Raw genomic sequence first — 27,905 nt, 5'->3', positions numbered from 1 at the left:
TTTATTTACAGCAGAAACTTTATAAACCACAACCAACATGAAGACAACACACAGTGAAGAGCTGCACTGTAAACCTGCTGATAGTGTAAAAAACAGAACCTCAAGTTCTTTATTTCATTACAATAAAGATCTGAAATTGTAAAACTCTGAAATAGTGCAGCATGCAAAGGTTTCCATTAAAGAGACACTGTCCAGGACTAGAGTAAGATGAACCCTCATATATGACAAACTGAAGTGTAACACCAGCAGCTATGACTAAATGTAAAACAAGAATATTTTTAAGAGTTTACATCCAGCTGAACAGAGGTGAGATTCACCCGATAAACACGTTCATTAGAACAAAAATAAACATTTATTAACTGTAACAGCTTTAGCACAGTCTGAACAGCTGGTTAATAGTGAAGTTGCTGACGACTAAAGATTTTATAGATGAATTCTGATGATTTTTGGTTTAAGAGTTGTAATATAAGCAGAAACTTCAAAGCAAATCAAAACTGTATTTACAAAAATAAACATAGATACACATGTATTAATGCATTTGAGAAAAAAAAGCATATAGCCTGCAGTGGATTCACATCTCCCAGTTTAACTGAAGCCTGGTTGCTTGATATCATGGTATTTACAGAGAGCGTTAGCTAAACATTGACCGTCTACAGCACTCTAGTGTTAACAATGCTGCTAACATCCATAGCTATGCAGTATTTATATTATTGGGCTGCATCAATGCCATTATTAGATAATAATCCACTGATGAAGAGTAAACCACATTAGTTTAACTCTGATTTCTCTGCTTAGAGCATAAATAGCAAAGAAACTATTCAACTGAGTTTCTGATTAAGAAGAGAACATGTAAGGACATTTTCACCTTGATTTCAGTCTGTGGTGAATACAAACAACTGGACGGGTAATAACATCAGAGTTGCTGGTGGATCTGCACACGCTCTCAGTCAGCTTTCATTCACATAATAATGGAATAATAATAATAATGTCAGACTGGCAGAGGTATTTTCAGATGTTTGCTGCTGAGGTCCACTGTTAATTGTTGATAATGTTTGTTTTAGAGTCCACACAGTTAGCTTTGATTTATCCAAAAAAAATAGACGGTCACTCCTAAAATCACAGGCGCTCTATTGACCTTTTGTTGGCTCTGATTGGCCAACTGACCCACCAATCAGAGAGCCTCCTCTCATAGCCACCACTGCTGGGCAACTTCCCACAAATTTACATTTAAGATAAGTCTTTTCAGTAAAAGGTGTGCTGGAATAACCCAAGATATCCACATCATAATCCACAAGTAATTTCAATCCTGTTTCCTAGACCGAGGGTTAATGATCAAAAATACAGTATTTTGATTTGACACTGTAGACACACACACTGACACACTGGCAGTTTAACTCATCAATAATCACAAAGAGGTAAGAGAAAACATTTTCCATACGGACAACATTTGATGTTCTGTTGATATTAAGTAGTTAAAGCATTACATAATTGCGAACTTACTTAAGTTGCATTGCTGGTGTTATAGCTAATGTACTGTCGACGTTGCTGTTCTGTAATGTTAGCTTAATGGAGTGATGCCAGCTAACAGGTCAGACTCCAGCACACTGATACATCTGACATGCATCTATCCCTGAATCAGTACACTCAGAAGCTGTTTAAGTAAGGAAAGTGAAAGAAAATCAAGACAATATTTCTGTCCTCATTCCTTGTCATCTCCATTTTTCCTTGTTCTTGGTGGGTAGTGTGACAGAAAGAAAAACAGGCATAGGGCTGTGACTGCGAGACCACTGAGGCCAAAAATCATTTGAGACCCTCCACTGGTGATACACCCCCTCGATTGTCAGGGAAGGCAAATCTGGCCTCTAATTGAGCTTAAACTTGTGAAGTGTGTGGCTAGCCTTACGAATCTGTTTCATCCTAATTTTGACACTCGCATCACATGTAGTTTGGACATGGTGTAACATTAGCCAACATTGCTGGCATCAGACATGGGTAATATAACTCAAACCAATTGATCAAATTTCTAGAGATTTGGAATTATCCTAAAACACCCATAGAGTTTATGAAATAATCAAATCAAATATTTATAAAAGTTAGCTGAACTGCAGGGTAAGTTCAGTTTTTTCAAATGGGAAGAAGCCTGTGGACAAAAGGAGGGCAGGGCTTGACAAAGGTTCAGTTATCACGGACTGATTGAACCCAGATTCAGATCTGTGAACTACAAACTTAAATGGTGTTATTTCTCTACTACAGATTATGAATAGCGTTTAAAATCCAACACTTTTACTATATACAAACAGTACATATATTTAACAAATATAGCTGCTGACAGAGCAAAATCTAGTCTCTAAAGAGGTGTAACATTCATTTGGGACACAGGCACTTAAAATACACCCACTGAAGAATTGGCTTTATCGACTCACATTAGCAGCTTCTCTTCTCCGGCTGGTGAACAAGGTGCATTTTCCTCACTGAGACAACACTGCAACACAAGTTTGATCTCTTGAAAATTTGTGTGCTGAGGAAACCAGCGAGAAGACAAATCCATACTAACGCCAACCTTATGACACAGAGTTATACTGATCACATGACTGTACCGGATCATCCAGAGCACCATTTCTGAGTAATGTTGTAAATGTGGTTAACAGAGACAGTACGTCTTCTCCAGAGCGGAGTATCTACATATGAAATTTTACCTTTGACGTAAAACTGTAACACAGAAGGCTCCAGAGATAATACACTCTCTGCTGACTTTCAGAATACTTTGTGTTTTCTTAAATTATGCAACAATTAAAGAGTGAAATGAAGGGATTTTGATTTGAAAACATCTCCATTGTGTTTGCACACATGAGCCAGCACTGTGCCTTCTTAAGAAGCAACTAGAGTGGCAAACTGAGAATTTTTCCTCAGTTTATGACAAGAGATGAACTTAAAAATGAGCCTCATTTATTCAATTTATATTTTTCTAGTTTACTGAGTGTTTTTGATACCTTCTGTTTTGATTTGGTGGGATATAAATAAATATTTTTACTGTAAATAGCTCATATATTTTAAAAAAACTTGCCTATTAAATATTTGTAGAGCAGTAAAAACTGCTTAACCTTTAAAAAAATAAAACAAAAACCATCATTTATGTCTGAAATAAATAGACCTCGATAAGAAGCTGTTAAAACTAGTCATGCTTTGTCTATGGTACCACAGCATTAATTATGTCCAGTAAACTGATCACATAATTGTGCAAACATTAAAAAGGACAGTTTACCAAGAAAACAGAGTCCTCTGAATAAGCTATGGGATTTCATTCAAATAAAAGTTCATCTCATGAGTTTCAAAAGTTTACACTTGGATGTGAGAAAGCCAATCAGATATAAAGGTGATCAAAAAGCCACATCAGACGTCTTTTTTTGGGGTATGGACTCAGAAAACAGCACAACATGTGCTGATTGGAGGACAACACAAGTCTCCATTAGTGTCTTTTGCAGCTTTTTTAAAGAACTGAACAAATTTGATTTGCAGCCCAGACAAGAGAACCTCTTATTTCCTCATGAGTCTTCATCCTCCTCTTCTTCGTTGGTGTTTTCTGAGTTGCGTATGAAGGCCGCCTTCTCTGTGGCCATGGGCTCTCCTTTTATCGCTGGCGTGTAGCTGTCAGAGGTGGTCAGTACTGCCTCTGCACTGTTTCGGATACCGTAGGTGAAGTAGATCAAGAAGCCTGAAAATGAGATGGTGAGACAAGGAAGAGTATTACTTTTAGAAACATAAGTAGGAATGATTTTTGATATCAGTGTCAAAAAAAACCAAAAAGTACCAAAAACCATCCAGACTGCAAAGCGCATCCATGTTCCTTTGTCAAGCTGCATCATCAGATAAACGTTTATGAACAAACTGACGACTGGGAGGAAGGGCAGCAGGGGAACCTTATAAGAGAGACAGAGCATCTATTTAGTGAGTAAATCAAAGTAAAGACATGAAAACTTTCTGTTTCAGTCCAGTTCTGGCTGCAGGGAAACACCTGACAACCTGTCCCAAACAACACTGACAACTACAACAGATTTTGGACTAATAAATCAAAGATTTAATAAGAAAACAATGAAAACAAATAGCTTTTAAAATGTTTCCTGTCTAAGGAGCTGTCATTTGAAGGGGAAATGGAGCATAATGCATGTTGATATGCAGCTTTACTTTATTGCCTTTCTTCCAGACAGCCACAGTGCTACGTCTGAATGATTTCTCAATGCAGCTGCAAAGATTCTCAAATAAATAAAAACAAGAAATTGTGCCTTTATCTTTACAAAAAGGTTCTCAGGTATAGTAGAATGACATCTCAAGATATGCTGCATTTCATATGACTTCACAAATGTAGGTAATTATTTATATACTTGATAAAAATGTTTTCATCACAAAAAATGATTATTCTTTTTCAGATTTATACATTAGGCTCTATTTCTTTTAGAAGGTGCTTATACATAGTTTCATATGATTGAGGAATATATTTTGTGAAAAATTTATACATTGTTTCCATAAAAACTATATCATTGTGTAGTAAAATGTGTTTGAATAATGTTAAGGATTATTATATGGATTTATTCTAACCTGGAAGCTTAGTAATAATAATCCATTTTAAATTATTGAGAAGGGGTGGGATTAAATAAGTTTATACTTCTATCCGTTCCTTCTGAATGTATTCTAGCTCAAGTGTTGATCTTTTTAATCACAGTTTGACCTCTTTTCTCTGTTTGCATGTTCATATTTACTCTGTTAACAGTGTTTTACAACTGTTATACTACATCAGCAGTGTCTTTTTTAGAAGTCAGAAATAGCCTGAACCCAAGACTGGCCTGACTCTGCAAGCAGCATGGAGCTGGGTCAGGCAAGAACCCGGGCCACTCAGGCCCAGGCTAGGTCGGACTCAAGGGGAGTCAGAGATGACTATCAGACAAAGCAGCATAACCACGCTTTACCAGGCGTGGTTATGCTGCTTTATGTTCCAGGCGTATTTTTTTTTTGTTTCAAGATTACTTTTGGGACTTCTTTTGGACAGCTGAGGAGTGACAGGAAGTATCATGTGAGAACAAAAGGGAAGACGCCAAAGACACCAGGAATCCTGCAGCTGTTCTAATACCGCTAATATTCAGTTTTATTTTTAGAATTTGATGCAAGACGATTAAAAATGAACCAGGGTCTGCAGTTTGGACACACGTTCACTGCAATCAATCATTTCTTTTAATTCAGTAAATTCAAAAGCTTTGAAATGGTCTTTAAGAAGTCAAAAGGTTCACAAGAGTTAAAGACTATATTTTGTACTCACTTATCACAACCTGATGATTTATTTTCATTTGTCTGAAATAACCAAACCATAATGTTTCTTAAAGGAGTCCGCTCTACCTTGAAAGCCAGCTTCGCCTTGCTCTGCGGCTGCCTCCACACGATGAAGGTAAGAATCAGACAGACGACCAGGATCATACTGAGGGAAAACAGAGACCAGACTGCCAGACCTCCCTGAACAGCAATAACACTGAACACGCACACCAACACACCTGCAGAGGAGAGAGACGTTATCAGAGGATGTACTGTATCCGTAACCAGGTGGATCATGCAGGGTTTGCTTTGTGTTCCTCACCGATGATACTGGTGCAAACATTAACGGCAAACCCAGACAGAGTGGACGGCTCCGTGTTTGAGGGGCTGAGGAGATTCTTGACAGTGAAGCGATCGTCTGGTTGTGGTAGCATGTCCATCTTCCCCTCATTGAAAGACTCGCCTGGCTCAGATTCATCCTGAGTGTTTGCCATCTCATAGGCAGTGCTGGGCTGTTCAGGTTGGTACCTGTGGATGAAGAAACTGACTTAGAGGGACGACAAGAAAGCAGAAGACAAACAAGTAGAACCTGTACAGCACTGCAGCCTCTCAATCATATTGGCAGGAACTGATATAATTATGCTACAAATAATAAACATTATCAAGCACTGGGATCAAACAAGCATCAAATATAAGAAACTGACACCTCAATGCAGTGCTGCATGATTTGGAAAAAATGTGTGATTGCAAAAAAACTGGACACTACTGCAAACTGCAATTGCAATTATGATATAATACAAAAATGGTATCATGAGTCCACTTGCTTGTTTAACAAGGAAAATGTAGAAAATAATGATCATTTGAATTGTGTATTTGTCAGCTAAAAATACAAATATTAAGTAGTATAAAAAATACAAAATCTTAAGTTTTTACAAGACTGCTTTCAAATAACTAAATATTTGCCATAAATAAAAGTTCTTACATTTTCAAAAATACAGCTGCTTCTACAAAGTAGTGGCACCATTGTAAACAAGCATAAACTAACTCTGTGGGCATTTTTTTTTAAACCTTTTAACTATTTTTAATAGAGATATAACTGCAGCCTTTTGTGTGAATATGAAATTGCACAGCCTGTTTAAAAATAGTATATTTGACAGGTATGATAAAGACAAAAGATTGTTGTAATGTGTTGAATATACTGATTTTAGAACTGTCAAACATTAAAACGTCTTTAATCTCAATTAATTTTTGGATTTTTTATACAAATGAGGGTGAAATTATGAAAGTATTTCCCAAGTGCTGTTAAACAGAGCAAGGAATTTGTAACACAACTTGTCCAAATATCTATGTTTCACTTTGAAGGTTTACATTATTTTACATTGCACACAGAAACAAAATTGTTCCACAAAAAAAAAACAAAAAAAACACTAGGGTCTAAATCACTGCCCCCCCCAATGCTAATAGTAAGTTGTGCCTCCTTTTTTTCTGGATAACAGCCTGCAGTCATTTGTTGTAGTTTTCAACAAGTGTCTGACACGTCTTTTGAGGAATCCCAGCCCATTCTTCTTTAGCCAATCTCTCAAGCTCCTCCAGATCTAATGGTCTACTGGCATGGACCTCTGCCTTCAGTTCACACCACAGATCATCAGTGGAATTCAAGTCATGGCTCTGTACAGGCCAGTAACATTCACTTTGGTCTTCTGAAGGTAGTTCTTCACCAAGAGCCATGTATGTTTTGGGTTGCTGTCGTGTCGAAAGACAAAGCTAAGAGCCAGAACCAGTTTTGCTGCTGACTGCTTGAGTTTTTTCTTTTCTAAATTTTCACATATCCTCATGATTCCTTACACCTTTATGAGACTCCAAGTTCCAGACACACTCAAGCGTCCTCCCAACACAACACTTGCAGAGCCGTGTCTCACTGTAGGGACGGTAATCTTTGGGCAATACACCTCTCACTTCTTTCTCCAAACATAAGCAACATCTCCAAGGCCAGAGAGCTCTAGTTTGGTCTCATCTGACCAAAGGACATGCTTCCAGTATGCATAATCCTTAGCATACTTCAGTGTGGCTTGAAGGGGTCTCTTCTGCCAAAGGGTTTTTCTTGGCCTGCAACCTCACAGTCCATTTCTGTGCAGGGCTCTAGTGATGGTCTTCTTTGAGACTACAGTTCCTTACTTTACTATGTCCTTCTCTAGTGTCTTGACAGTTGTTCTGGGGTCTTCGGAAACATCTCTCACTAGTTTTTCTTCCAGGGTCCTTTAAATCTTTCTCTTCCTGCCTCTGCCAGGCTTGTTCTGGACTGTGTAGCTCTCTTTGAATTTCTTGATAACACTTCTCACTCCAGTTCTTGACACTTAAAAATGCTGTGACAACTTTGTAGATCCTTCTCCTGTTTTTAACGATGTGCCTTAAAAATGGTGAAACTGTTTTTGTGCATTAAGTTTCCACTGTCAGTGGATGGAGATTTAAAGACACGCAGTATAAAGTAAGTAAAGCTTAAAACAAATCACAGCATCTCTAAGCAGACAGAAGTAAAGCAGAGTGGACAGCAAAAGCTCTCACGCTGTAGTGAGGACAGCTTTATGTGTTTGTGTATTGTCTGAGCAGCTTAGATCAGCCATGTAGAATGAAATAGAAATCTACAAGATGAGAGTCTAAAGCACTTGGACAAACTATAAATCACTGAGTGTGGCCAGAGATTTCCTACATATATTTTTTAGTCCCGTTCAGGCTGTTAATCCACCTGTGTCCTACCAACCTTTGAGAGGACAGAAAATCTAAGATAGAGCAAGACTACCTGAGGACCAGTACACAGGCAGCCACCAGAGTGTAGGCCAGCAATGTGCCGATGGACATGAGGTCAACCAGGTCCTTCAGGTCAAACAGGAAAGCCATGATAGCTGCAGGAGACATGGGAGGAAACAAAGACTTGAAAACATGACAGACTTCTTAAACTTATCAGAAAGATTAAAAATGCACAGAAAATATGAAGCAGACATTATAAATCAATATTATTCATCCTTAATAACAAACATTTAAAAAACATTCAGCGCCATTATCTACATCTTAAGTTTATTTTTGCTACCATCCTCCTTCCACAAGGGGGCACTGTTGCCTCCGGCCTCCGCTCAGCCACCTACCAGACAAAAGCCCGGCCACCAAGGTGGAGATGATGGGCGTCTTCCTCTCACTGACACGTGACAGAAACGAGAAGAGCAGACCATCGCGAGCCATAGCAAAGATAATGCGGGGAAGAGGAAACATGGAGCCGAGGAGACTAAGCCGAGGATGGAGGAAGAAGGAGGAGGGGGCAGACATTTTTTACTTTAAGTAAACTTGATTTCACTCTGGTGTCACACAAGGCCTCAACTGCCACCATTCATAACCCAATGGAAGAGAAAATATCTGCAGTGGTGTTTGTAATGCTGAATCTCTGTTCTTTTTGAGAGCTTGTGTTGAGGACTTGTGCACCCTGAGCCTCTTTCTGGGTTCCTCTGACAGAAACCCAAACCAGTTAGTAGGTTTAGAGTTCGACCTCACCTGCCACAACACCTGATGTTACTGTTGCTGTTAGAGGGGTTTTGGTTCTGGGGCTGATTTTAGCCAAAATTTTGAAGAGCAGGCCATCCTCTGCCATGGCCCAGATCACTCTGGGCATTGGGAACATGGAGCCTAGTAAGCTAGTAGAGGAGAGAGAGAGAAAAGCATGCCGTGCAAGTGAATGCACACGGTTAGAAATAAGTACAGGGACTCACTGATATAAAGATAAAGCAGACTTCTGTATGAGATATTTTTAGCTTTGGCTGTAAGATTTCTTAGAAGTAAAAGTCAAACCACAAAAAAGCCTCAAAGCAAAGTACATCAGAATTAGACATGGGTCTTAGCAGACTATTGGTTAAAAGATGATCTTAGTTTCTGAAAATCTGCCATAGAAAAATCCTTTTAGCGAATATGCTCATTTTACTGATCTGATATTATATGCTATATGTGTATCCCATGTGCAAAAATATCCCAAATACATTACTCTATGTCCAAACTTCAGGGTAAAATCTATGTGAAGCTAAATAACGGATACCCTGTAGAATAGGGCTGGGCAATATAGACCAAAAATCCTATCACAATAATTGTTGTTTTCGGAATACCAAGACATTACATAGATTTTTTTCTGTAATAAAAAAAGTCAATTTACAGTCAACGCGGACATGAAAAATGACAACAAAACAAAAACAAATTAGCACTTTCAAATCTAAAACTTCATATTCCTTAAGTAGTGCTGGCAGCTCTTTTTATGTTGCAAATATTCAAAAGAACCGCCAAGTCTGAGTCGCCCTACTTTGCCTCTGATTGGCTCCCCCTGATATTCTTACCCAACCAATGTATGCAGGGAATAAGGCCTAGTAGGCAGAGAGGCAGAGTAAGGTGGGTCATGCCTTTGTCATCTCAGGAAACAAAAGTTGTAGCAAACTACTGAATAGTGAGTATCAGGGGGCTATTTAGAGGTGGGCATACACTAGGGGTGGGAATCACGATACTATATTATCACATTACTTAGGTCACGATTCCATATTATTGGGATTTTAAACATTTTGCAATGCAACTATGTACTGCAATACAATCTATTCTGATATATTGTCATCTATACCATTTTTTCAACTGCTCATCTGATTTCGCATTAAGCTTGACCTCATATTTGTCATATTTCTACAGTATTTTATTTTCACGAAGCACTTCTTGCAAACCCCATGTGTCATGTCCATCTCATTTATGCGCTGCTTGCATTCCTAATGTCCTTTCCTTGGTGCTGCTATATTTGTTGTACTAACTTTCTCCTGCTCTATGATTGTTGCCTCTGCCAACCTCACTGGACAAAAGGTGCCACAGCATCATCAAGCGGATGGAAAAAGCATCTGAATACTTCCGTCCATACAGTGCATGCCTAAAAACTACAATAGTGGTCCATTCTCATTGATTCCTAACCAACATTCCTCATTTCCTGTCCCACATCTGACCTGTGTGTGTCATTGGGATCATGTGACTGCAAACAATCTAGATCTGATTAAAGGCTCAAAGGACTAAAAAAAATTACAAACACTTTAAAAAAAATCTTGAAAAAATCCCAGCCCTACTGTAGAGTTCAGACTTCAGCTGAATACATGAAGATTAATTATTTGTATTTTTGGTGATAATTTCACATCATTTCATTGACCCACAGGTGGCAGTAATGCACCACAAAATGCAGAAAGCCTACACCCATGGAGACATGATTTTTAGGACAAATCTACTCTGCAAATGTTTCATGTAGAAGTAAATGTATTCAAGGATTTTTGTTAAACCGCAGGGATGCACACAATGTGTTTTGCTGAGTAAGACTGTGTGTAAACATGAACTTTGTTTGTTTACAAGAAAACACCACAGGGCAGGTAAAAGTATGCCACGTAAAAACAGGCTAAAGAATCACCTTTATAGAGGATTATTTAGTAAATCACCTTTAAGTTAAGCAATACACAGATCAAGATTGGTTATGGTAAAGGTCTATATTCAGAGCATTGAACTTGTTCAGTCCTAAAAAGCATGCAAACATTTAACAGCTCAACCACTTCTCATGCTGAGAGGCAGCAGAGAGCCTCTTACCTGGTCGACAGAGCACACAAAGAGCCGATGGCCACTGCATAAGTGGCCCCCTCCCAGCCCACGTACTTAAAGGCCACAGGCAGAGGACTGTTCTTGTCCAGCATGTAGTACGGCATCATCACAGTGAGAGCTGCCGACACACCGAAGTACGCCACAAAACAGATCAACAGTGAGGCCACGATCCCAATAGGAATGGCCCTCTGAGGATTCTTCACTTCTTCTCCTGGAGAGGAAACATCACCGTGCATGTCAGACAAAAAGAGTTCAGACTGTTGATTATGATTTTAATGCACTACTTCTTACCTGTAGTGGCAATGCAGTCAAAGCCCACAAAGGCATAAAAACAGGTAGCAGCACCAGAGAGGACACCGGTCCAGCCAAACGGCATGAAGCCACCGTCACCAAGGCTTTCTTTAGATGTTGAGGGCTCAGATATGCTGGAAAAAAAGAGGAAACATCAGCTTTATTGATACTGAAGTCATGGGGGACATTTTAAACCTGGCACAACAAGTAGACTGCTTCACATATCCATGGCATATGACATAGTAGGCATGCACAGCCACTGAGGAATAAGCTACATAATGCTAGCTCAACAGGCTGTGACTGTCATGTCAATACATAATTCTTCACTATGAGTGAGGCCAGTTAGTAAATTTTACTCTTGCTAAGCCTGGCCAGGAGAAGAGCAAAAACATCTTCCAGTGAAGTTCTCTGTTCCTCTTTTAATACAGAAATGTTGTCCAGTTCTGTTGAAACTGCAGCTATAGGTTGTCTTTAGTCATGTACTCTCAATGACATGCAAAAGTCAGATAGGGCAGGAAGTGAAGAACACCAGACAGGAAACAAAAGGGGAGAGTTAAGCATAGATTATCTAAATTGACCTGCACACTGCAGTTATCATCAGAAACTTTCTACATGCATTGAGTGTGATCCCTGCATTTACACTCAATGCAGGGATCACACTCAATGCATGTAGAGTGTGATCCCTGCATTTACAAAACATGATTTTTCCCACAAACTGACAGATCTGTCTAGCTTGGAGGTGATCGATATCGCAAATGACTTAGTCCTGCAGATCTCCTACTACATCCAGCCCGAGACAGGACTCTTGAGGAGTCTGCCAAGAGCTAAGCTAAGCTAAGAGGATAGCTGTGATCAACAGCTTTTCTCTTTCATTTTGTATTAAAACATTTAGTTTTAACAGTGACAAAGAAAATAAATCTTGTGGGGATAAAATATATTTTTCACAAATAAACCAATTCTATCAGTGAACTCTTTAATGAACATGAGGAGCTACTGTAGCTCCCGTTTGAGGACGAGTTTCCTTTTTTCCATTTTTTTTCTTTATTTAATACACATTTAAAAACCCAAACTGATACCACATGAAGAGCTATAAACCAGTTTTATTACTGAGCTGAGCCAAAGGATCTGGATCTCTAAAAGAAAAGACAGATTTCCCATTGCCATGAGTGAGGCTGGATAAAAACACACAAGTCAAGATCAGGGTTTAAATATGCCAAACTGGACCACTTGGTGAAAACCTGGCCGTTGTCTGACTACACTCCTCCAGACTTTAGATGGAGGCTTTTTATCCATGTCGGCTGGCTTTTTACACTTTTTGCCCACAGTCACCACTTTTCAAACAACAGTATTGTTTAATTTCTAATTTATAAAGTTATTGCAGCAGGAAACATAAAGCTTTGGGTTTCTGATAGTGCTTTTGTATTAGGAAATCCCTTCTTTGCTGTGTCACAACATCATCTGCAAACAGCCTTGAGCTCCATCCACATTAACCTCTCTACAGGCCATCATTGCTTACAGGGTTGCAATCACTTGGATTAAACCACACCCCAGCTACTGCCTCTGTCTCCTCAAATGACCCCGACTGGTCTGACCCTGTAATAGCGTCTCAGCTTGAAGCGTTGCTAGACAGATCCACCTGATGACAAACGTGAAAGCTGGCTCATAAAATCCTTTGCTTTTCAAGGTTAAAAAATTGTATACTCTAGTAATAAGCTGCTCATTTCACTCACTTAAGGCTGGAGTTGGCGGTGACATTAAGGATTTCATCAGGGTTCAAGCTCCAGTTTTTTATATTTCCTTTGACCAAGCCGGAGATGATCACAAACAGAAGCACAAGCACATTGATGCAGGTGAACACTTTGTTCACCAGGGCTGACTCCTTCACTCCAAATGCAAGCAGCCCTGAAAGTAGCAAAAAAAAAAAAAACCAAGAGATTAGGAAAGAAAGTTTTAATGCATGTATGTAGTTTTTTAAAATCACATAAAAGATGGTTCAGACCTGTCAGAGTGAGGATGATGAAGACAGCAAATATGTCTGGATACTCTGCAAGGACGCCTGGAGCATTCATGGTCATGTACCGTCTGCAGAACGCCTCAATCTGCCGTCCAATCAGCTCATCAAAGGTCGCACTCCACGCTCTGGCCACACTTGAAGTTCCTGGGTAATTTAAGCCATATTTAATCAAACCATTTCTGTCAAAGCAGAAAACTGTTCTGTATTTAAAGAGTCTCACCGATCACATAGGAGAGGATGAGGTTCCAGCCGGTGATGAAGGCCCACAGTTCTCCAACAGTTACATAGCTGTAGAGGTAGGCAGAGCCCGTTTTAGGGACCCGAGCTCCAAACTCAGCATAGCACAGACCAGCAAGCACCGAGGCAAGGGCAGCGATGAGGAAGGAAAGGACGATGGCAGGACCAGAACTGTCCCGAGCTACAGCTCCAGCCAGGACGTAGACCCCAGCGCCAAGAGTGCTGCCCACACCCAATGCCACCAGGTCGAACGTGTTGAGACATCGGGACAAGCGGGACTCATCAGTGCTACAGTCCACAACCTTCACCCGCAGGAGCTGCTTCCCAATGTCCTTTAGTGTGGCCAGAATCATGCTGGCTGGAGATACGGACACGGTACTCTAGAGACGATTATTAACCTGTAGATGAAACAAGACAGGAATGAGATTATTCTGCATCTGTTGAGTCAAAGCTACTGTCTTAGTCCAATAAAAAAGTTGAATCTTTGGTATAACATCAATACAAAAAACTGGAACATAAATTAAAAATGTTGTGTTTTTTGGCAGTAGGATAAAGTTCCTCCAGTTGACTGACATTTTTGTTCACTGATGGAGGCAAAGAATTGCTGCACAGTGATGCAAATGGGACTTTGTCTTATGTGCCTTTATATGTATTAACCAAGTGGAATAAACACGATTTTTTTAGTCACTGCAGTAACATGGAATTTCAATTGTATTAATGCCAGTACACTGTGTGTTAAAATTCCCACTGACTGCCTCCAGATGTCAACATAAGTTGCAGATTACACCGCAGGCTGTTTAAATGGACCCAAGCCTGTACAGTGCTTTTCTAGTCGTCCGGCTAATCAAATCATCTACACCCCAGGCCAAACTTTCCCATTCTGTCCACTTTACCACACTGATGCTTTAAAAAGGGGCCCTCATCAGTATGAACTTATCTCATTCATGCGCACTCAAACACATTTACACATCACTGATAAGGCAGTGGAAGAAATTTGGTGTCAAGAGTCTTGCTTAAGGACAGGGGATCAGGAGATGCAAAAACTGGGGATTGAATAACAAAGCTTTCAGTTGTAAAATGACCAACTCCACCTCTAAGCCTGAGTCGCCCCTGATTAAAAAAGCATTTAGCAGGACACACAGGCACAGACTTTAGATTAAGACATGTCAGAGCTCTTATTACTTTGAAAACATTGTTAAGTATGAAAATATCTACCGCGTAAAATGTATGAGTTGATATACATAAGCAAGAAAAGAAAATTCTCCAATCTTGGAAATAATACATAGAAATTCAACTATGTGTGTAAACCTCTGAATGGTAATGTATTTTCTAGGGGTGTAAACCATCCTTTGAACTGGTAGGCTGAGATAAGTCTCTGTAGCCTCCTTTCTGATATGATATCAATATTTTAGACAAAGATACTGTATTTTCCGATATCACAAAGTCTGCCACAAGACAATTCCATATATGAGCCTACAATCAATATAAGAGGATTTAATGCACAAATTTCAGAGTTACCGAAAAAAATACAAGTTTCTGCAATTTAATTGCAAAAAAGGTTTTTGTATGTAATGGGAAAACAATCTCTCTTTACAAACAGAACAAAGACCTGCATATTTTTTAATGCTGCAAATGTTTTTAATAACTTAAAATTGAGGGCCCTCATCACCTTCGAATTATAAACATGACATAGGCATTTGTGCTTTAATATTCTTTTAAATTAAAACACCAGACATTTTCAGCACAAGGCATTTTTATTTTCCTACTCTGACCACTCAAACACTAATATGGACTTTTTCTGCAAACTGGGCAAATACTTAAAAAGTTATTTCTGCTCTATTACAGTCCTTCATACTTTACATAGGAGCCTATTAATGCTGAATACACGTTATTAGTAATTTTGCAATACATTGTGAGATTTTAATGAAACTGTCAATGGGCATGCAGGAGGAATTTTAAAATAAAAGCATAGCTAAAATGTGACACATAGATTGATGTTTAAACTTTCTGTCAATCTGACTGGATAATATATCAACCAGTCGAAGTACTAATATATGGATCGTTACACTGGCAGTATTTACACTAGAGCTACCCAGTTATGTCAAAAATTGAGAATCATGATTATTCTGATATTATGATGACATCTATTAAACACATGTTCAGATGATTACATGAATTCATAGTTTTGACTTTTGGGGCAGCAACAACTGTGTTACAAATTCAGCAAATTATGGCTCCAGGCCAGACTCCTCTAAACCAGGATGGTTTCCTATATCTAAGGTTTTTTTGTGAACCAGCATCTATTTTGCTCTCACATTTTTTTTTTTTTTTGCTTTCTCAAATTTAAAATTAACTGGAGTAGGTGCCATAGCCCCCTCTGCTCCTCACTTAAATTAAAGTGAGAGCTGTTTAACTGAGAGTGGCAGAGCACACACACTGTGCTGTTAAGGAAGAGTGCGCTCTACTTCCCACAAAGGGCAAAACCTGTGGACATACACGGACTGCATTCAACACTGTCACTGTTTAATCAAGATGATCTGTTTCTATGATTATGAGAGGCTAAATTTGCAACTGAAATAGAAACCCAGCACTAATTCAAATTGTCATAAAGTTAACTGTGTACAAGGATAGTTATGTTTTAATCTTTAGTAAAACCTGTACAACAACAATATGTGCTTTAAATTACATTTCATTAGAAATGGCTAGAATGAAAGGAGTTTAACAAGATGTCAATTAACAAGCTGCAGCCAATTTATTACATTTGTTATACTGTATGTACTGTACATTTAAACCAGATTATCCCAGTGCTATTACTCAATCTTTCTTGTCCTGTCAACAGAGGTTTCCAACCTTTCTTGCACAAGGCACTTATGTTAACTTTTGTCGTACAGTAGTAGTAAAAATGTATGGTTGAACAAATTTCCATGACACACCCAGATTTGCATCATGGCACACTAGTGTGCCTCGCCACACCATCTGAGAACCACTGTAGTAGATTGCTGCACTAGCTGTTTCATATCTTCATACACTTCATTCTGAAACTACATTTTAATAGACCTATTTTGTCTCCATTTTTGCGGCAATGGATTAACACAACCAGAAAAAGACAGACACATTTTCTGATTCACCATTTTTGCATTTGATCTTGTGTTTGACATGAAGTAGACTGATTATCCAGTGGGATAAATGCAGTTTTTTCTTTTTATTATCTATCAAAATGCTGATCAGACTTTAAGCATGTTTTTTTTCATCTAGACCCTAGGAAGAACAGCTGCTGCTTTGCAAAAGCTAACTGAGATCTAAACAAAAAAAATACTTTAAGTATGTTACATTTGCATGATTTGAAAACTTCACAGCAACCTCTTCCTAAAGATTATCTGTTGTGCAGAATAATTGTTCCAGATAAGATGCATGCAGTAGTAACTAAATAGATGACATTTCCTGAGATACAGAGCGTTTGTTTACTTTTTCCATCCAGTTCCAAACTAGGTCAGATTAAATTATGCTGCAAAATAGGGCAGGAATTATCAGTTGATTGAAAAGACATGACAAACCAGACCAGGTTGTTAAAACCCTTCCATACAATTACACTGTTATGCTCTGCAAGTGTGCAAGGTAATCCAAGATCAAATTTCAAAACCTGGTCTACAGAAACAAAGGCAGACAGATACAGACCTGCCCGACACTGCAGACAATGCTCACTTCAGCAACACAGAATCAAACAGGATCTTCAGTCTTCAGGGATAAACACAGTTTATCTTCTTATATCTTACAATCCACAGTAGCAGCTCTTCTTCTGTGCAGCTCTATGTGCGGTCTGAATTCAGTCAGCTTCAGATGAATAGAGCTGTGAGACGTTTACAAGTGCTGCTTGGACACGTGACGCAGACGCCTCTTAGTGTACAAACCATTCAGGTGTTCAGCTCACAAATAGAACAGTGTCACATCACATGGCCTCCGGGGCTAAAGACACTTTCTGTGGAGCAGCTGTGACGACATCAACGCTGCCCACATTCGAGTGGCCATGTCAGGCAAGTTAGTTGTTTTAAAGGCAAGGCGAACATGAGACTGCCTTAAACTTTAAAGTCTGTTTTAATAACTGAAATGTATTCATTTGTTCATCCTCAAACTTTAAATTGTGTGTTTTAAAGACTTAGATTTTAGGTCTGAGCTACATTTGAAAATTGGTAAATTAGGTTTTCCTAAAATTATTACATAGGTCTATCTAATATCAGATGTTTTAGGCAGCCCTTAGAATCACGCTGTCTGTAACTTCTATTTTTTCCAGGTCATTTTATGGGTGTGTTTGTGCAGGGCTGTGGATCTGCCATCAGTCATCAGTTAAGGGTGTAAAGGGAAACTTTTGGGGAACAGGAGACTTCATTGTTTTTCTCCTCTGCTCTATATCTGTAACAGAATCTAAAATTATTGTGTTCATCTTTAAGAGAAACTAAAGATTCTTTATAAAATGATTTTGCCAACTGGTGAATTAAGGAGATAGGACAAAGGTTGTGACAAAGGGTGTGCAGAGAGACGGGTAGATAAAATCCTAAATCATACTTCGTGGCTGTGTAGCAGTGTTTATTTTGACAGCTATTTTTAATGTTAGTCTTAGTCTTTAGAATACATGTCTTTTAGTTTGTCGCATTTTAGTCATTTCTACCCTTTATAGTTTTAGTCGACAAACTCAAAAACATTTTAGTCTAGTTTTAGTCCATAAAAAGTCCTCACATTTAAGTCTTTACTTTTAATCCAAGCATTTATTTTCTTGCCTAAATCTGGTACCAAGTCATGGTAGTGTGTTCTATGCACTCTGCCAAACCTGGGGTCCATGCTTTATACCGCTGAGAGGCAGAAGAGATACAGACATATTGTTATTTGACAGATATACCCACACTGGAGAAATATCATGGATTTTGAAAGTCAGACGAAAACTACATTACATTTTAGACTAGTTTAAGTAATTTTTATGAAAACTAAAGTTACTTTTTGTCAGTTTTAGTCATGACAGATCTACTTTTGTTTAGTATTAGTCTAGTTTTTGTCATGGAAAAAAAGGCTTTTGACGAACATTTTTAGTCATAGCTTTGGTCGACAAAATTAACACTGCTGTGTAGAGGTTTTAAAGTGTTTCTAAGTTCTTTACAGCATAACTGCTGTTAAACAATCAGGAAATACCATCAATATCAGTATCACCACTCTGTTTTGGCAGCAGGACACCACTGATTTCCCATCAATGCACTCTCTCTCTCTCTTCCTGCACTTCACACATCCCTTGTGTAAATACAAATGAATTGCTGTTTTTTCCTCCAAGACTTTGGCACTTTTGGCTCTATCAAATGTGAAAAAAACACTTGGCCTACTGCATCATTTAAAGCATTTGGTATCAAAAAAAGCAGAAAAATGTTAAGAATTCTTCTAACTAAAGCTAGTGGATGCAGAAACTCCATACAACAAAACCATTAAAAGAGACATACAGCTGCATGTTGTGGTGTAGTTGAGCCAGTCTAGCTCTGATGTATTTTCATGGTCTAGTAAGGTGTGTGGTGCCCTGGGCCTAATTTTCCCAATAAGCTCAACTCTATATCATAAAAAAGGTTCACTGTGGATATTGAATGCAATGCAACCAAACTGTCTAGACTGCAATCTTGAAAATGTATTTTTTCCTGCAACTTTTGAGAAACAAATACAACATTTCTCATAATCCATGCATAGAACTCTTACTTTTGTTGCCATGATATTAAAAAAGGTACAATATTGTTGGATTTGCTGGATCATATCAAAATTTAACATTCTAGTATCATGACAGCCCTTAATGGGTGAGTATCTATTCAAGTTTTGTAAGTTTGCAATGCAAAAGAAGTATTTTTTCTCCACATCCGGATGTTAAACTCAGAGGAGTTTTATTTGAACAGCTTTGTGTTCAGTCTCGTGATGATGACCTGAACATGTCGACACAGGCTTTTCATTGGTTCATTAGTCGGATAAGACCAGCATGCCAAGAATATAATGTGACTCATGAAAGTAAACACAGTATTGTAAGCCAAAAACTAAAGTAAACTTTCCCATCCCATAGAGCAGTGGTTCTCAACTGGTTGGGTCCTGGGGCCCACCATCAACTCCTCAAGGAGAACTGCGACCCGTATTTTGGAGATTTTTTTGGTCAGTCAGATGTATTTTATAAAAAAATAATACAGCTTGGGCCTAAGACAGTACAAAGGGTGTAACAAAGCAATGAAGCAGGACAAAATATGCAGAGTCTCATAGACAATTTGGTGCAATTTCTTTCCCAGGCACACATCCGTGACCCACTTTTGGGTCCCGACCCACCAGATGAGAACCACTGCCATAGAGCATGAAAATATGCCCTTACAAGTTACGCAATCAGCAACATTTGTTAAATTGCCGCTCGGGCAAAAGGGGCGAGAACAGGCAGGGTGCAGAGAGCATACCAAACAGGCACGAGATCCGACATGCTGGTCTGAGCTAAAAAAGGAGGGTGGGTAGGAGAGGACCCTGCCCTCCTCTCAGCCAATCACTGAACCCAACACCTGCTAAAGACACAACACGGGGCATTTGGGTTTGGAATAGCAGTCAGTCACATGGTTGTCACTATTTGGTCGATGAGAAAATAGTTTTTCTCCTTCAGATGCCTTTTATGAGAGCTGTGACATTGCTTATATGTGGAGAAGACTACAGAGTCCCAGTAGCATGGCAAGATAGCACTTGTGAGGTTTTTTTTAAACCTAAACAGCAGGTTTAAAGCTGAAGACAGCAGAGATATCAGTACTAGACAAACATTCTTCTAAATTGCTTCAAAGGCGGACAATTTCATCGATTCTCTCCAAAGAGATTGTTGTAAAAACACGAAAATAATAGTTTACCTCTTAAATATTCCCATGTAATTATGCAAAGGTAGGGATTTGCAGGATAACTCACAATGTGATACACAATACACACTTCCCCTTACTGTCATTTTATTTATTTTGGCAATGTGTGTTTGTGCAATGTAAGATATAAAGTTAGCCATGTTACCTTTGCTGTATGATGAAGTTAATTCTAGGGATGCACAGATGCATCGGTTTAACATTGGCCACTATTGGCCCTACTGATAAACACTAACCATAATGAGACTTAGTAGCCAGTGTTTATTCATTGTGCCACATCAATTTAATGCCGCCATTTGGTGTACCTTTCTCGTGACTCAAGAAGAAGTCACCGTTTAAAAATACGGGGCCCCCCTCTACACCTTTTCTTATTACTTTAACAGTTTGGCCAAAGAAGATAAGTTGTCAAGCTAACGCTTAGCAAGGGCCTGGGGTTTCCTGACCCCTATCCACCATGGGGTCACTAGGTCAAGGATCCAAGTTAATGGCCAAGTTAAAGTTGTAGAACATCTTTGTATAGCTTGCCAAGAAAACCTGAGTCTTAGCACAAGGTATAAAAATAGCTCAATGAAATTTGCTGGATGGTTTTTGTGCAATAAGGAGAGATGTGCTGCTTTAACATCAGCAAGGTAAAAAAAACCCCAGCAACACAAGATGTGGGCTAACATAAGTCACACCATAATCATACACAGCTGCTGTGACGTATACACACATGCACATCTGTATTGGCTGCATTAATCATCTAATGATGTTCTTTGATGAATAATTTCACATCTGTTTAAACACAAATTATAACTGCAGTAATTCAACAAGTCTGAAGTTAAGAAACAATCAACAGTCAAAATTGAGTTCTATTTATTAAGGACAGCATCACACAGCAAATGGTAACTGGTGTGAAGCTGGTTTGCAGTAGGGATGCAGGATTAGCTGGCTTAATGGTTGATGTTGGATCCTTTTATAGCTGGCACCAGAATTATGAGTTGTTTAAACTAACTATTTACATTTTTAACCATTAAAGGCTCACAATCCTGGTCAAAAACTTTGTCTAAACTAGGGCTAGGTATGTACCACAGCGCCCAAATACGATCCGCATCATGATACTTTACATAATCTGATACATGTTGATTTGGGGTGATAAGCATGTTGTTATAAACATGTCCTACACTGAATTAACTACAGAAGCTTGTCTTTGTTTTAGATTATAACAGAAGAGGTATAGTTCAAAAGATGTAACACTTCAAAACACTTAAGATCAAATGCTCCGAAATCCACGTAAATCAAAATAGTCAGAAAATTACTTGGCAATCAATAAATGCAAATACAAAAATATTTAACTTCTTAAACAACTTTACTATAAGCCCACTTACATTTGTAAAAATTACTTTTTTTTTTTCTTTTTACTTCTGCTTAAAACGGCACCACAGTTTTGTGACGAACCAGCATGTGGGGATTAAAAGCGTCACGCTGTCTGAAGCAACTGCTCTCAGTCTTTATTAGCCACCCTCCAGCTCATGTTTTTACAAATAAAGCCTAACATGCTGCTTATGATCTCCAGATCCTGTCTAGAAATTGAGAGAAAATTTTGAGTTTACTGCATCATTCAAACTGATTGCAACGACACAGATTAGCCCAGTGAGCCTAGCTGTTGTTGCTAACTGCTAATTAGCCCGGTGTTATGTGTCGATGAAGACTGGTGTTGCTTCAGTGTTTTACCTTCTTACAGCTTGCATGACTCATGTTCAACTCCTGACTTCCTGGTGTTTAAAGATACCCAAAATAATCTGGTATCTTTGCTTTTAGCCGGCTAGCTGTAGACAGAAGCTGTGATCCAATCACCGGATCGAGTACGAACTTGTTTTGATGAGAGATGTGAGCTGGCACGGCATCATGAGTTGTACAACTGCTGCCAACTGCTGGCCTTTTTGTTAACTGCGTCATAAAGGATGTGTATTTTAATACTGCTGTCACAACATTTCAAGCAATACAGATTCTGTAAAATCTGTATCGCCAAGGTGCATGTGGCGATACAAAGCAATTTCATATGTCAGAGCACAGGCCTAGTCTAAACTATAACACTGAATCCTGCTGACTTATCTTAGACTAGTCAGTTAAATGCACAAGAATGTACATTTGATCAGACTGGAAATCATTCCCCTAGGAAGATCCAGAGTTTGCAGGTTTTAGCTAATATAAGCACTGCAAGCCACTTTGCAGGTTTACATTCACATACATTCCTTTGCTGAATACTATCACTCTTTGCTTTGGATATTTGCACGTACAGCCTGACACAGCTTCCTGATGACTTCATCCCAATTTTCCAGACCAAAACAGCGCTAAGCCCTGCTTTTTCTAAAAGATGCTAGCAATGCTGTCAGTTCATTGTTCAGTGGTTACTAGTAGTGGGAAAGTTGCATTACAGTTCAGACAGCAAATTTGACAGGGACTGTGGGCCTGAACTGATAAAAACTATTGATAATTACTTTGACCAACTAGTTATTCTGGTGCTGACTGGATTCCAATTCACCTGTTTAGTTTGGTAATTTCCCTCATCCCTAGCTACATCCATTACACAAGGCAGATGTCACAACACCAGCCTATTTAACCTGCAGTATCATACTAGTAAAAATCAGATGATATGAACAATATATAAACGGTTTTACCATGTTAAAAAAGCAAGCACCTTTATGAAGTACGTGAAGCTTCTTTTAAATAAGTTTCTGTACCTTTTGACACTATTTGTCATTACAGTAACAGAGATTGTATGACTTCTAAACATATGGTGTCCAAAGAGTATGAAACTAAAGTTTGAGAACCAACAAACACCAGCAGAACCACCTGTACCTGAGAGAACTTATCATCCAGGGGAGTTCCAGCACCCAACTTGACATTCCCCCAACATGTACTTTAGAGAAGCTACCGCCTGGCTTTAATTAAAGCTTCCTGTGCATGAATTTAAGAAAAAGCAACAGCAGAGAGTCAGTTTAGGGAGCACAGAGCTCCCACTTGGCATGCAGAGGGTATTTAGCAGCACTACAAAAAGCCCACCTGCCCTCGTGGTGCAACTAGGGATGACAAACAAAGTGCCATGTGAGCGCCATCATTAAAACGACAGCTTGTACAAGCCAAACAAACGCTCCTTTCAAGGGATTCAGGCCATGTTGACCTTGTTACATTAAAGGCATGAAGGACAAAACTCAACAACAGCAGCAGCAGCAGCAGTGCTCCTATTAAAAATTACAACAGCTTTACTGAGATGTTTACTCCTTTAATGATATAAGGCTAAAGCCCAGTGTAAAGTGAATGTGTTTCATTTCTTTTGTGCAAGAAAACAAATACCAGAAGGGAAAAAAATCACCCAAATCCCTCACTATTTGACATGACTTTGACTTTACCTTTCAATTACTTTCTAGGTATGATCACTAAATTCCTTCCCATTTGATACAGTAACATGATAACCATTATGACGTGTGTACAACCTACCAAGCTACACAGACAAACAAACACTCATAAACACACAGGACAGCCAATAATAGCATCATCCACGGTGTAGATTGGGAGATGTTGACACCCAGGTTCAAAGCCAAGAGCAGCGTCATAAACAGTCGTCCTGTCAGAGCTCAGCTGATGTGACCTTGTCCTCCTCTCTTTGTTTACAGTCTGTTCCTTCTCATGCTCTGACTTTACGCTGAAACATAAATGTCACAGTGGCATGAAACAAAACACATTACACACGGACCTGGTGTTTCAGGAACTATCTTCACACATGTGTATGCATGTGTTACTGAGCTGAACAACACTGGAAATAAATATCATTACATTATCCTTCCTCTGTGGGATATACATAACATAAACATTCTGCCGCTTTTTTAAAATTTGATGATAATCTTACTTAAATAAGATTATTTCCATTATTTTTACCAACTTCCGGTTTTGATGTAGTACAGCCGCGAAGCGGTGGCTGTAGCCAGTCTGAAAGCTGTTTGCAAACCGCCACTAAATAACAAGAAAGCAGTCATGTCCAGTGACACGGCTGAACTAAGTGGCTAACTTCAATTCTCTTTATTTAAGAAATGATTGATTTTACAAAACAATTTTATATAAAAATGATCAATTAATTGATCTATTTAATTTTTTTTTTTGTAAAATTAAATAGATTGTGATTAAAATTAGCATTCAGCAGTGCTGAATCTGTTAGTTAGGGATGTTCCTAGGTGTCTATTTCCCAATTTGGCTAAACACAAATATAAATTGTGTTTAACTGACTAGTCTAAAGAGGAGAAAATGCATAGTAAACAGTCAACTTCATCACAGGGTCAGTGTGTTAGCGGGCATGATGTTAGCCTGACATACTATGTACAGTGTAGCTATGCTAACATTAGGAGCTAGCTCCACCAGCCTTTTTTCCTCTTTGCAGATTAATATTGTGCTTTGATATGTGGCCTCTTTTCACTTCGGTTGAGTAGTTATATGTGGGTTCAACCCTCAACAGCCTATATACCACTTTATATCCATTTATATAGCTTTAAAAACTGTCATACTGCCCTGTTCCTACTACACGCTAACAACTAAGCTTTTCATATTTATGTTCTGCCAAGTTCCAGGGAAAAGCTTTTACAGGAAGGCAGCAGACATTCACTGGAGCTATAGCTGCTTTTAGTAGGGGTGAGGGGAAAAATTGATACAGCATAATATTGTGATGTAATGCGAGGCGATATATCGTATCTTCCACCGAGTATCGATTTTTTTTTAGTTATTTGCTTATATGAGCTTAGGTCTATGATGTTGGAGAAATAGCATCAGTTGCTTTTCTGTCCCCTTGATGATTTGTCCAGTGAGGTCAGCAGAGATGACGGTCATACAGCAGGAGAAAGATAGTAGAACCAGTGAGGCAGCACCAGGGAAAGGACTTTAGGAATGCAAGCAGGGCACAAACATGGACTTGACACATGGGGTTTGCAAGGATTGCTGCTTGTAAATAAAATACTGCGGTAATACAATGAAAATGAAGGAAGGGCTAATGCTAAATCAACTAAACAGTTGAAAAAATTGTATAGATAGCAATTTATATATATCGCAATATATGGTATCCCAATACTCCATGTAATGCATGTTTAAAATTGCAATAATATCAAATCGTGGCAAAATTATTGTGATAATATCGTATTGTGGGGCCACTAGCGATTCCCACCCCTAGCTTTTAGTGGTGGGAGGTTCAACACAGTTAAAAAGAGCATTATAGACAGGAATTTTAAGCAAGTGTTTATGAAAAAAAAAGATAGGTAAATAGGCATAGATTTCGCACCGGCAAATTCAAGAAAGGAATTTAACTGTCTAAACCATTCAAACCTGCGCATCCCTACTGTTACCAGATCCTGGGTTCTCTCTTAAAATCTTTGAATTTTTTCTGACTCTTTAAACTGAAGATTTTAGGGATGCAGGCATTGGTATTGCCAGATGTGAAAATATTAGCCTGAGTGCATCAGCCCGTGAATCCTTGGATTGGTAAAAATGTAGTATTAATGGTTTATGCACCAGTTTTAAAGTTAGAGATCGGTTTACTGAAGCTCTGCTGCTTTTTATCCGGCGGGTTTTCCCTTGTTTCAGCTCAGCATCTTTGATCTTGCACGACACAGAGTGACTGTTAGCAGTAGGTGCTCGCTAGGTAGCTGGATGTGTTGTACTGATCATAGCCAAAATGTCCTACAGTTCTAGAAATGAAGTCACGCGGGCTTAAAGTGAAGGAAGACTAACTTTTGAAATGTCTGACCTTTGGAAAAAAGTGATGCAGGACAATGGCAGCATATAAATCTCCAATCTCCAGTTAAATCCTCCAAAATCTCAAGGCACACTATATCCAAACAAGTAGCCTCTATTACACATGTTACAGCATCTTCAGTTGTCGTAAAGTTGTAGTAATGATATTCTGTGATAGAAATTCCTACAGCACACCTAGATTTTTCCCAAGGCCCACCAGCATGCCAGGGCAAACAATTTGTGAATCACTGCTTTAATGTGAGATACTACTGCAGCAAATCCAGGAACAACTGTTCATGTCGTGTTTTATTTGTGGAAGTAGATTGCTCACCTGGGGGTTTCATTTCATGATTTTGACTCTTTAAGACAGAAAAAAATTCTCAAAAAACTTTTTTGATGCACAGAAAAGTTGTCATGAATAACCTGCATTGCCTTTTGCTTGTTGCGTTCTTGCAAAAATGGCTACTAAACTCAATCTTGTCCATTACAGCAATACGACATTACCTCAAAAAATATGTCCCATTTAATTTTACTGTCTAGAACTATTTTAAGCCAATCAAATTAGTTATGTGAAAAGAACTGCTCACAGTAGAGTAGCTTTATCATCTGTGACTAAATGCCTTGTCACAATCATTCAAATGCTACCGAAAAAAGGTTGTGGACAACTTTCCGCAAAAGTGTAGGTCATGTGTCATTGACCCATTACAGTGCTTTTGTTTCTCCTCAGATGGACAGGTGACATCTTCATGGTTAATGAAATGTCTTATGTGTTGGACTTTTTCTAAAATTGTGACAAGAAAGCAGACAGAAATACAAAAACTGTCTCAACATCCTTAAATTCATCCTGAGCAAACAAGAGAAAGAAACCAACTAATTGTTTATAAAATGTATAAAAATTTGGCACAACATATTGAGAGAAATCAACATTTATTTGGCTTATATACACCATATTCCACATGTCAGCCAAGTAAAGGGTTAATGCAAACATTTTTTTGCAGCAGAAAACCTAAATGCAAGTCTTAATTGTTATCCCACGTGATCATCTTAGCCCTAACAGTGATGAAAACGTGGGAGAAAGGCCTGATCTGCTCCTTGCTGTGGGTTCATTTGAGTTCACACATCAGTGTTGGAGACGCCTCCCCCCTCTCCCCTCACCCCCACGCTCCGTGGCGCTATAAAGGCAATGTTTCCCCGCGTGCACTAAGCGCAAACTTTTTTTCTTACAAAAAAAAGCTTGCATAACACTTTTGACGCCACGTTTCCCTCCTAACAGTCTTTCATTAGCGGTTACAAAGGCGATAAAGTCAGCTGGTATGACAACTATCTACTTTCAGATGAGCTCAGTTGCATCAGCCGTCCTTCCTCCTTCCGACCACATGTACACTCCTTCATTCTACAGCACACACATGGCTGACACCACACTGCCGCCTTTCTTCTCTTTTACCGACTTTAACAGCTTCGACGAGGCGAAATTTATTTGGAATTAACATAAAACCCGCAGAAAAAGTCGGGTTAACAAACTTTTATCACCTTACCTTCTTTAAGAAGTCTCCAATGATTAAAAAGGCGTCTTCTTCTCCAAGTGAAGCGGCTCAGCTCCTGACAAAAGTGGCATAAAACTCTGTTTTTAGTTTCAAACTTCTGACAGATGGTGTGTTAGGAAGGACTCACTCATACACACTTACACACACATTGGCGGGCACATACACGGATGTCCAGCCCACACAGCGTGAAAAAGCCGCGCAGCTGTCTGCTCCAGTTGCTCCACCCGAGAATTAGAA

At 38.9% G+C, this 27,905-nt stretch overlaps 1 protein-coding gene across 3 annotated transcripts; it reads right to left on the bottom strand.

Moving 5' to 3' along the window:
• LOC121519203 (high affinity cationic amino acid transporter 1-like) lies at positions 1-27,905 on the bottom strand. Of its 3 annotated transcripts, XM_041802051.1 has the most exons (13): positions 27,810-27,905; positions 27,660-27,723; positions 13,467-13,881; positions 13,232-13,390; positions 12,963-13,134; positions 11,233-11,366; positions 10,930-11,152; positions 8,839-8,978; positions 8,096-8,198; positions 5,621-5,826; positions 5,386-5,537; positions 3,809-3,917; positions 1-3,712 (listed from the first exon to the last, which is right to left on the bottom strand). In XM_041802051.1, exons 3-13 carry the CDS (start codon positions 13,834-13,836, stop codon positions 3,543-3,545), a joined length of 1,938 nt encoding a protein of 645 aa, XP_041657985.1. In that variant the 5' UTR covers positions 13,837-13,881; positions 27,660-27,723; positions 27,810-27,905; the 3' UTR covers positions 1-3,542. The 3 variants fall into 3 exon arrangements, with proteins under 3 accessions (XP_041657985.1, XP_041657978.1, XP_041657993.1); XM_041802044.1 differs by having other exon boundaries at positions 27,660-27,864; XM_041802059.1 differs by lacking the exons at positions 27,660-27,723; positions 27,810-27,905 and adding an exon at positions 17,159-17,288.

This window comes from Cheilinus undulatus, linkage group 2, assembly GCF_018320785.1.
Source record: "Cheilinus undulatus linkage group 2, ASM1832078v1, whole genome shotgun sequence".
NCBI classification, from domain to species: domain Eukaryota; kingdom Metazoa; phylum Chordata; class Actinopteri; order Labriformes; family Labridae; genus Cheilinus; species Cheilinus undulatus.
Note: the sequence above shows the minus strand (reverse complement) of the source record. Positions and strands in the feature narration are given on the sequence as shown.

Excerpts from the sequence above, each read along its gene's own strand:
- LOC121519203 (XM_041802051.1), bottom strand. The coding sequence starts at position 13,836 with ATGATTCTGGCCACACTAAAGGACATTGGGAAGCAGCTCCTGCGGGTG. Across the intron at positions 13,391-13,466 it reads CATCCTCTCCTATGTGATCG|GAACTTCAAGTGTGGCCAGA; the intron begins GTGAGACTCTTT and ends TAAATTACCCAG. Across the intron at positions 8,979-10,929 it reads TTGTGTGCTCTGTCGACCAG|CTTACTAGGCTCCATGTTCC; the intron begins GTAAGAGGCTCT and ends CTCCTCTACTAG.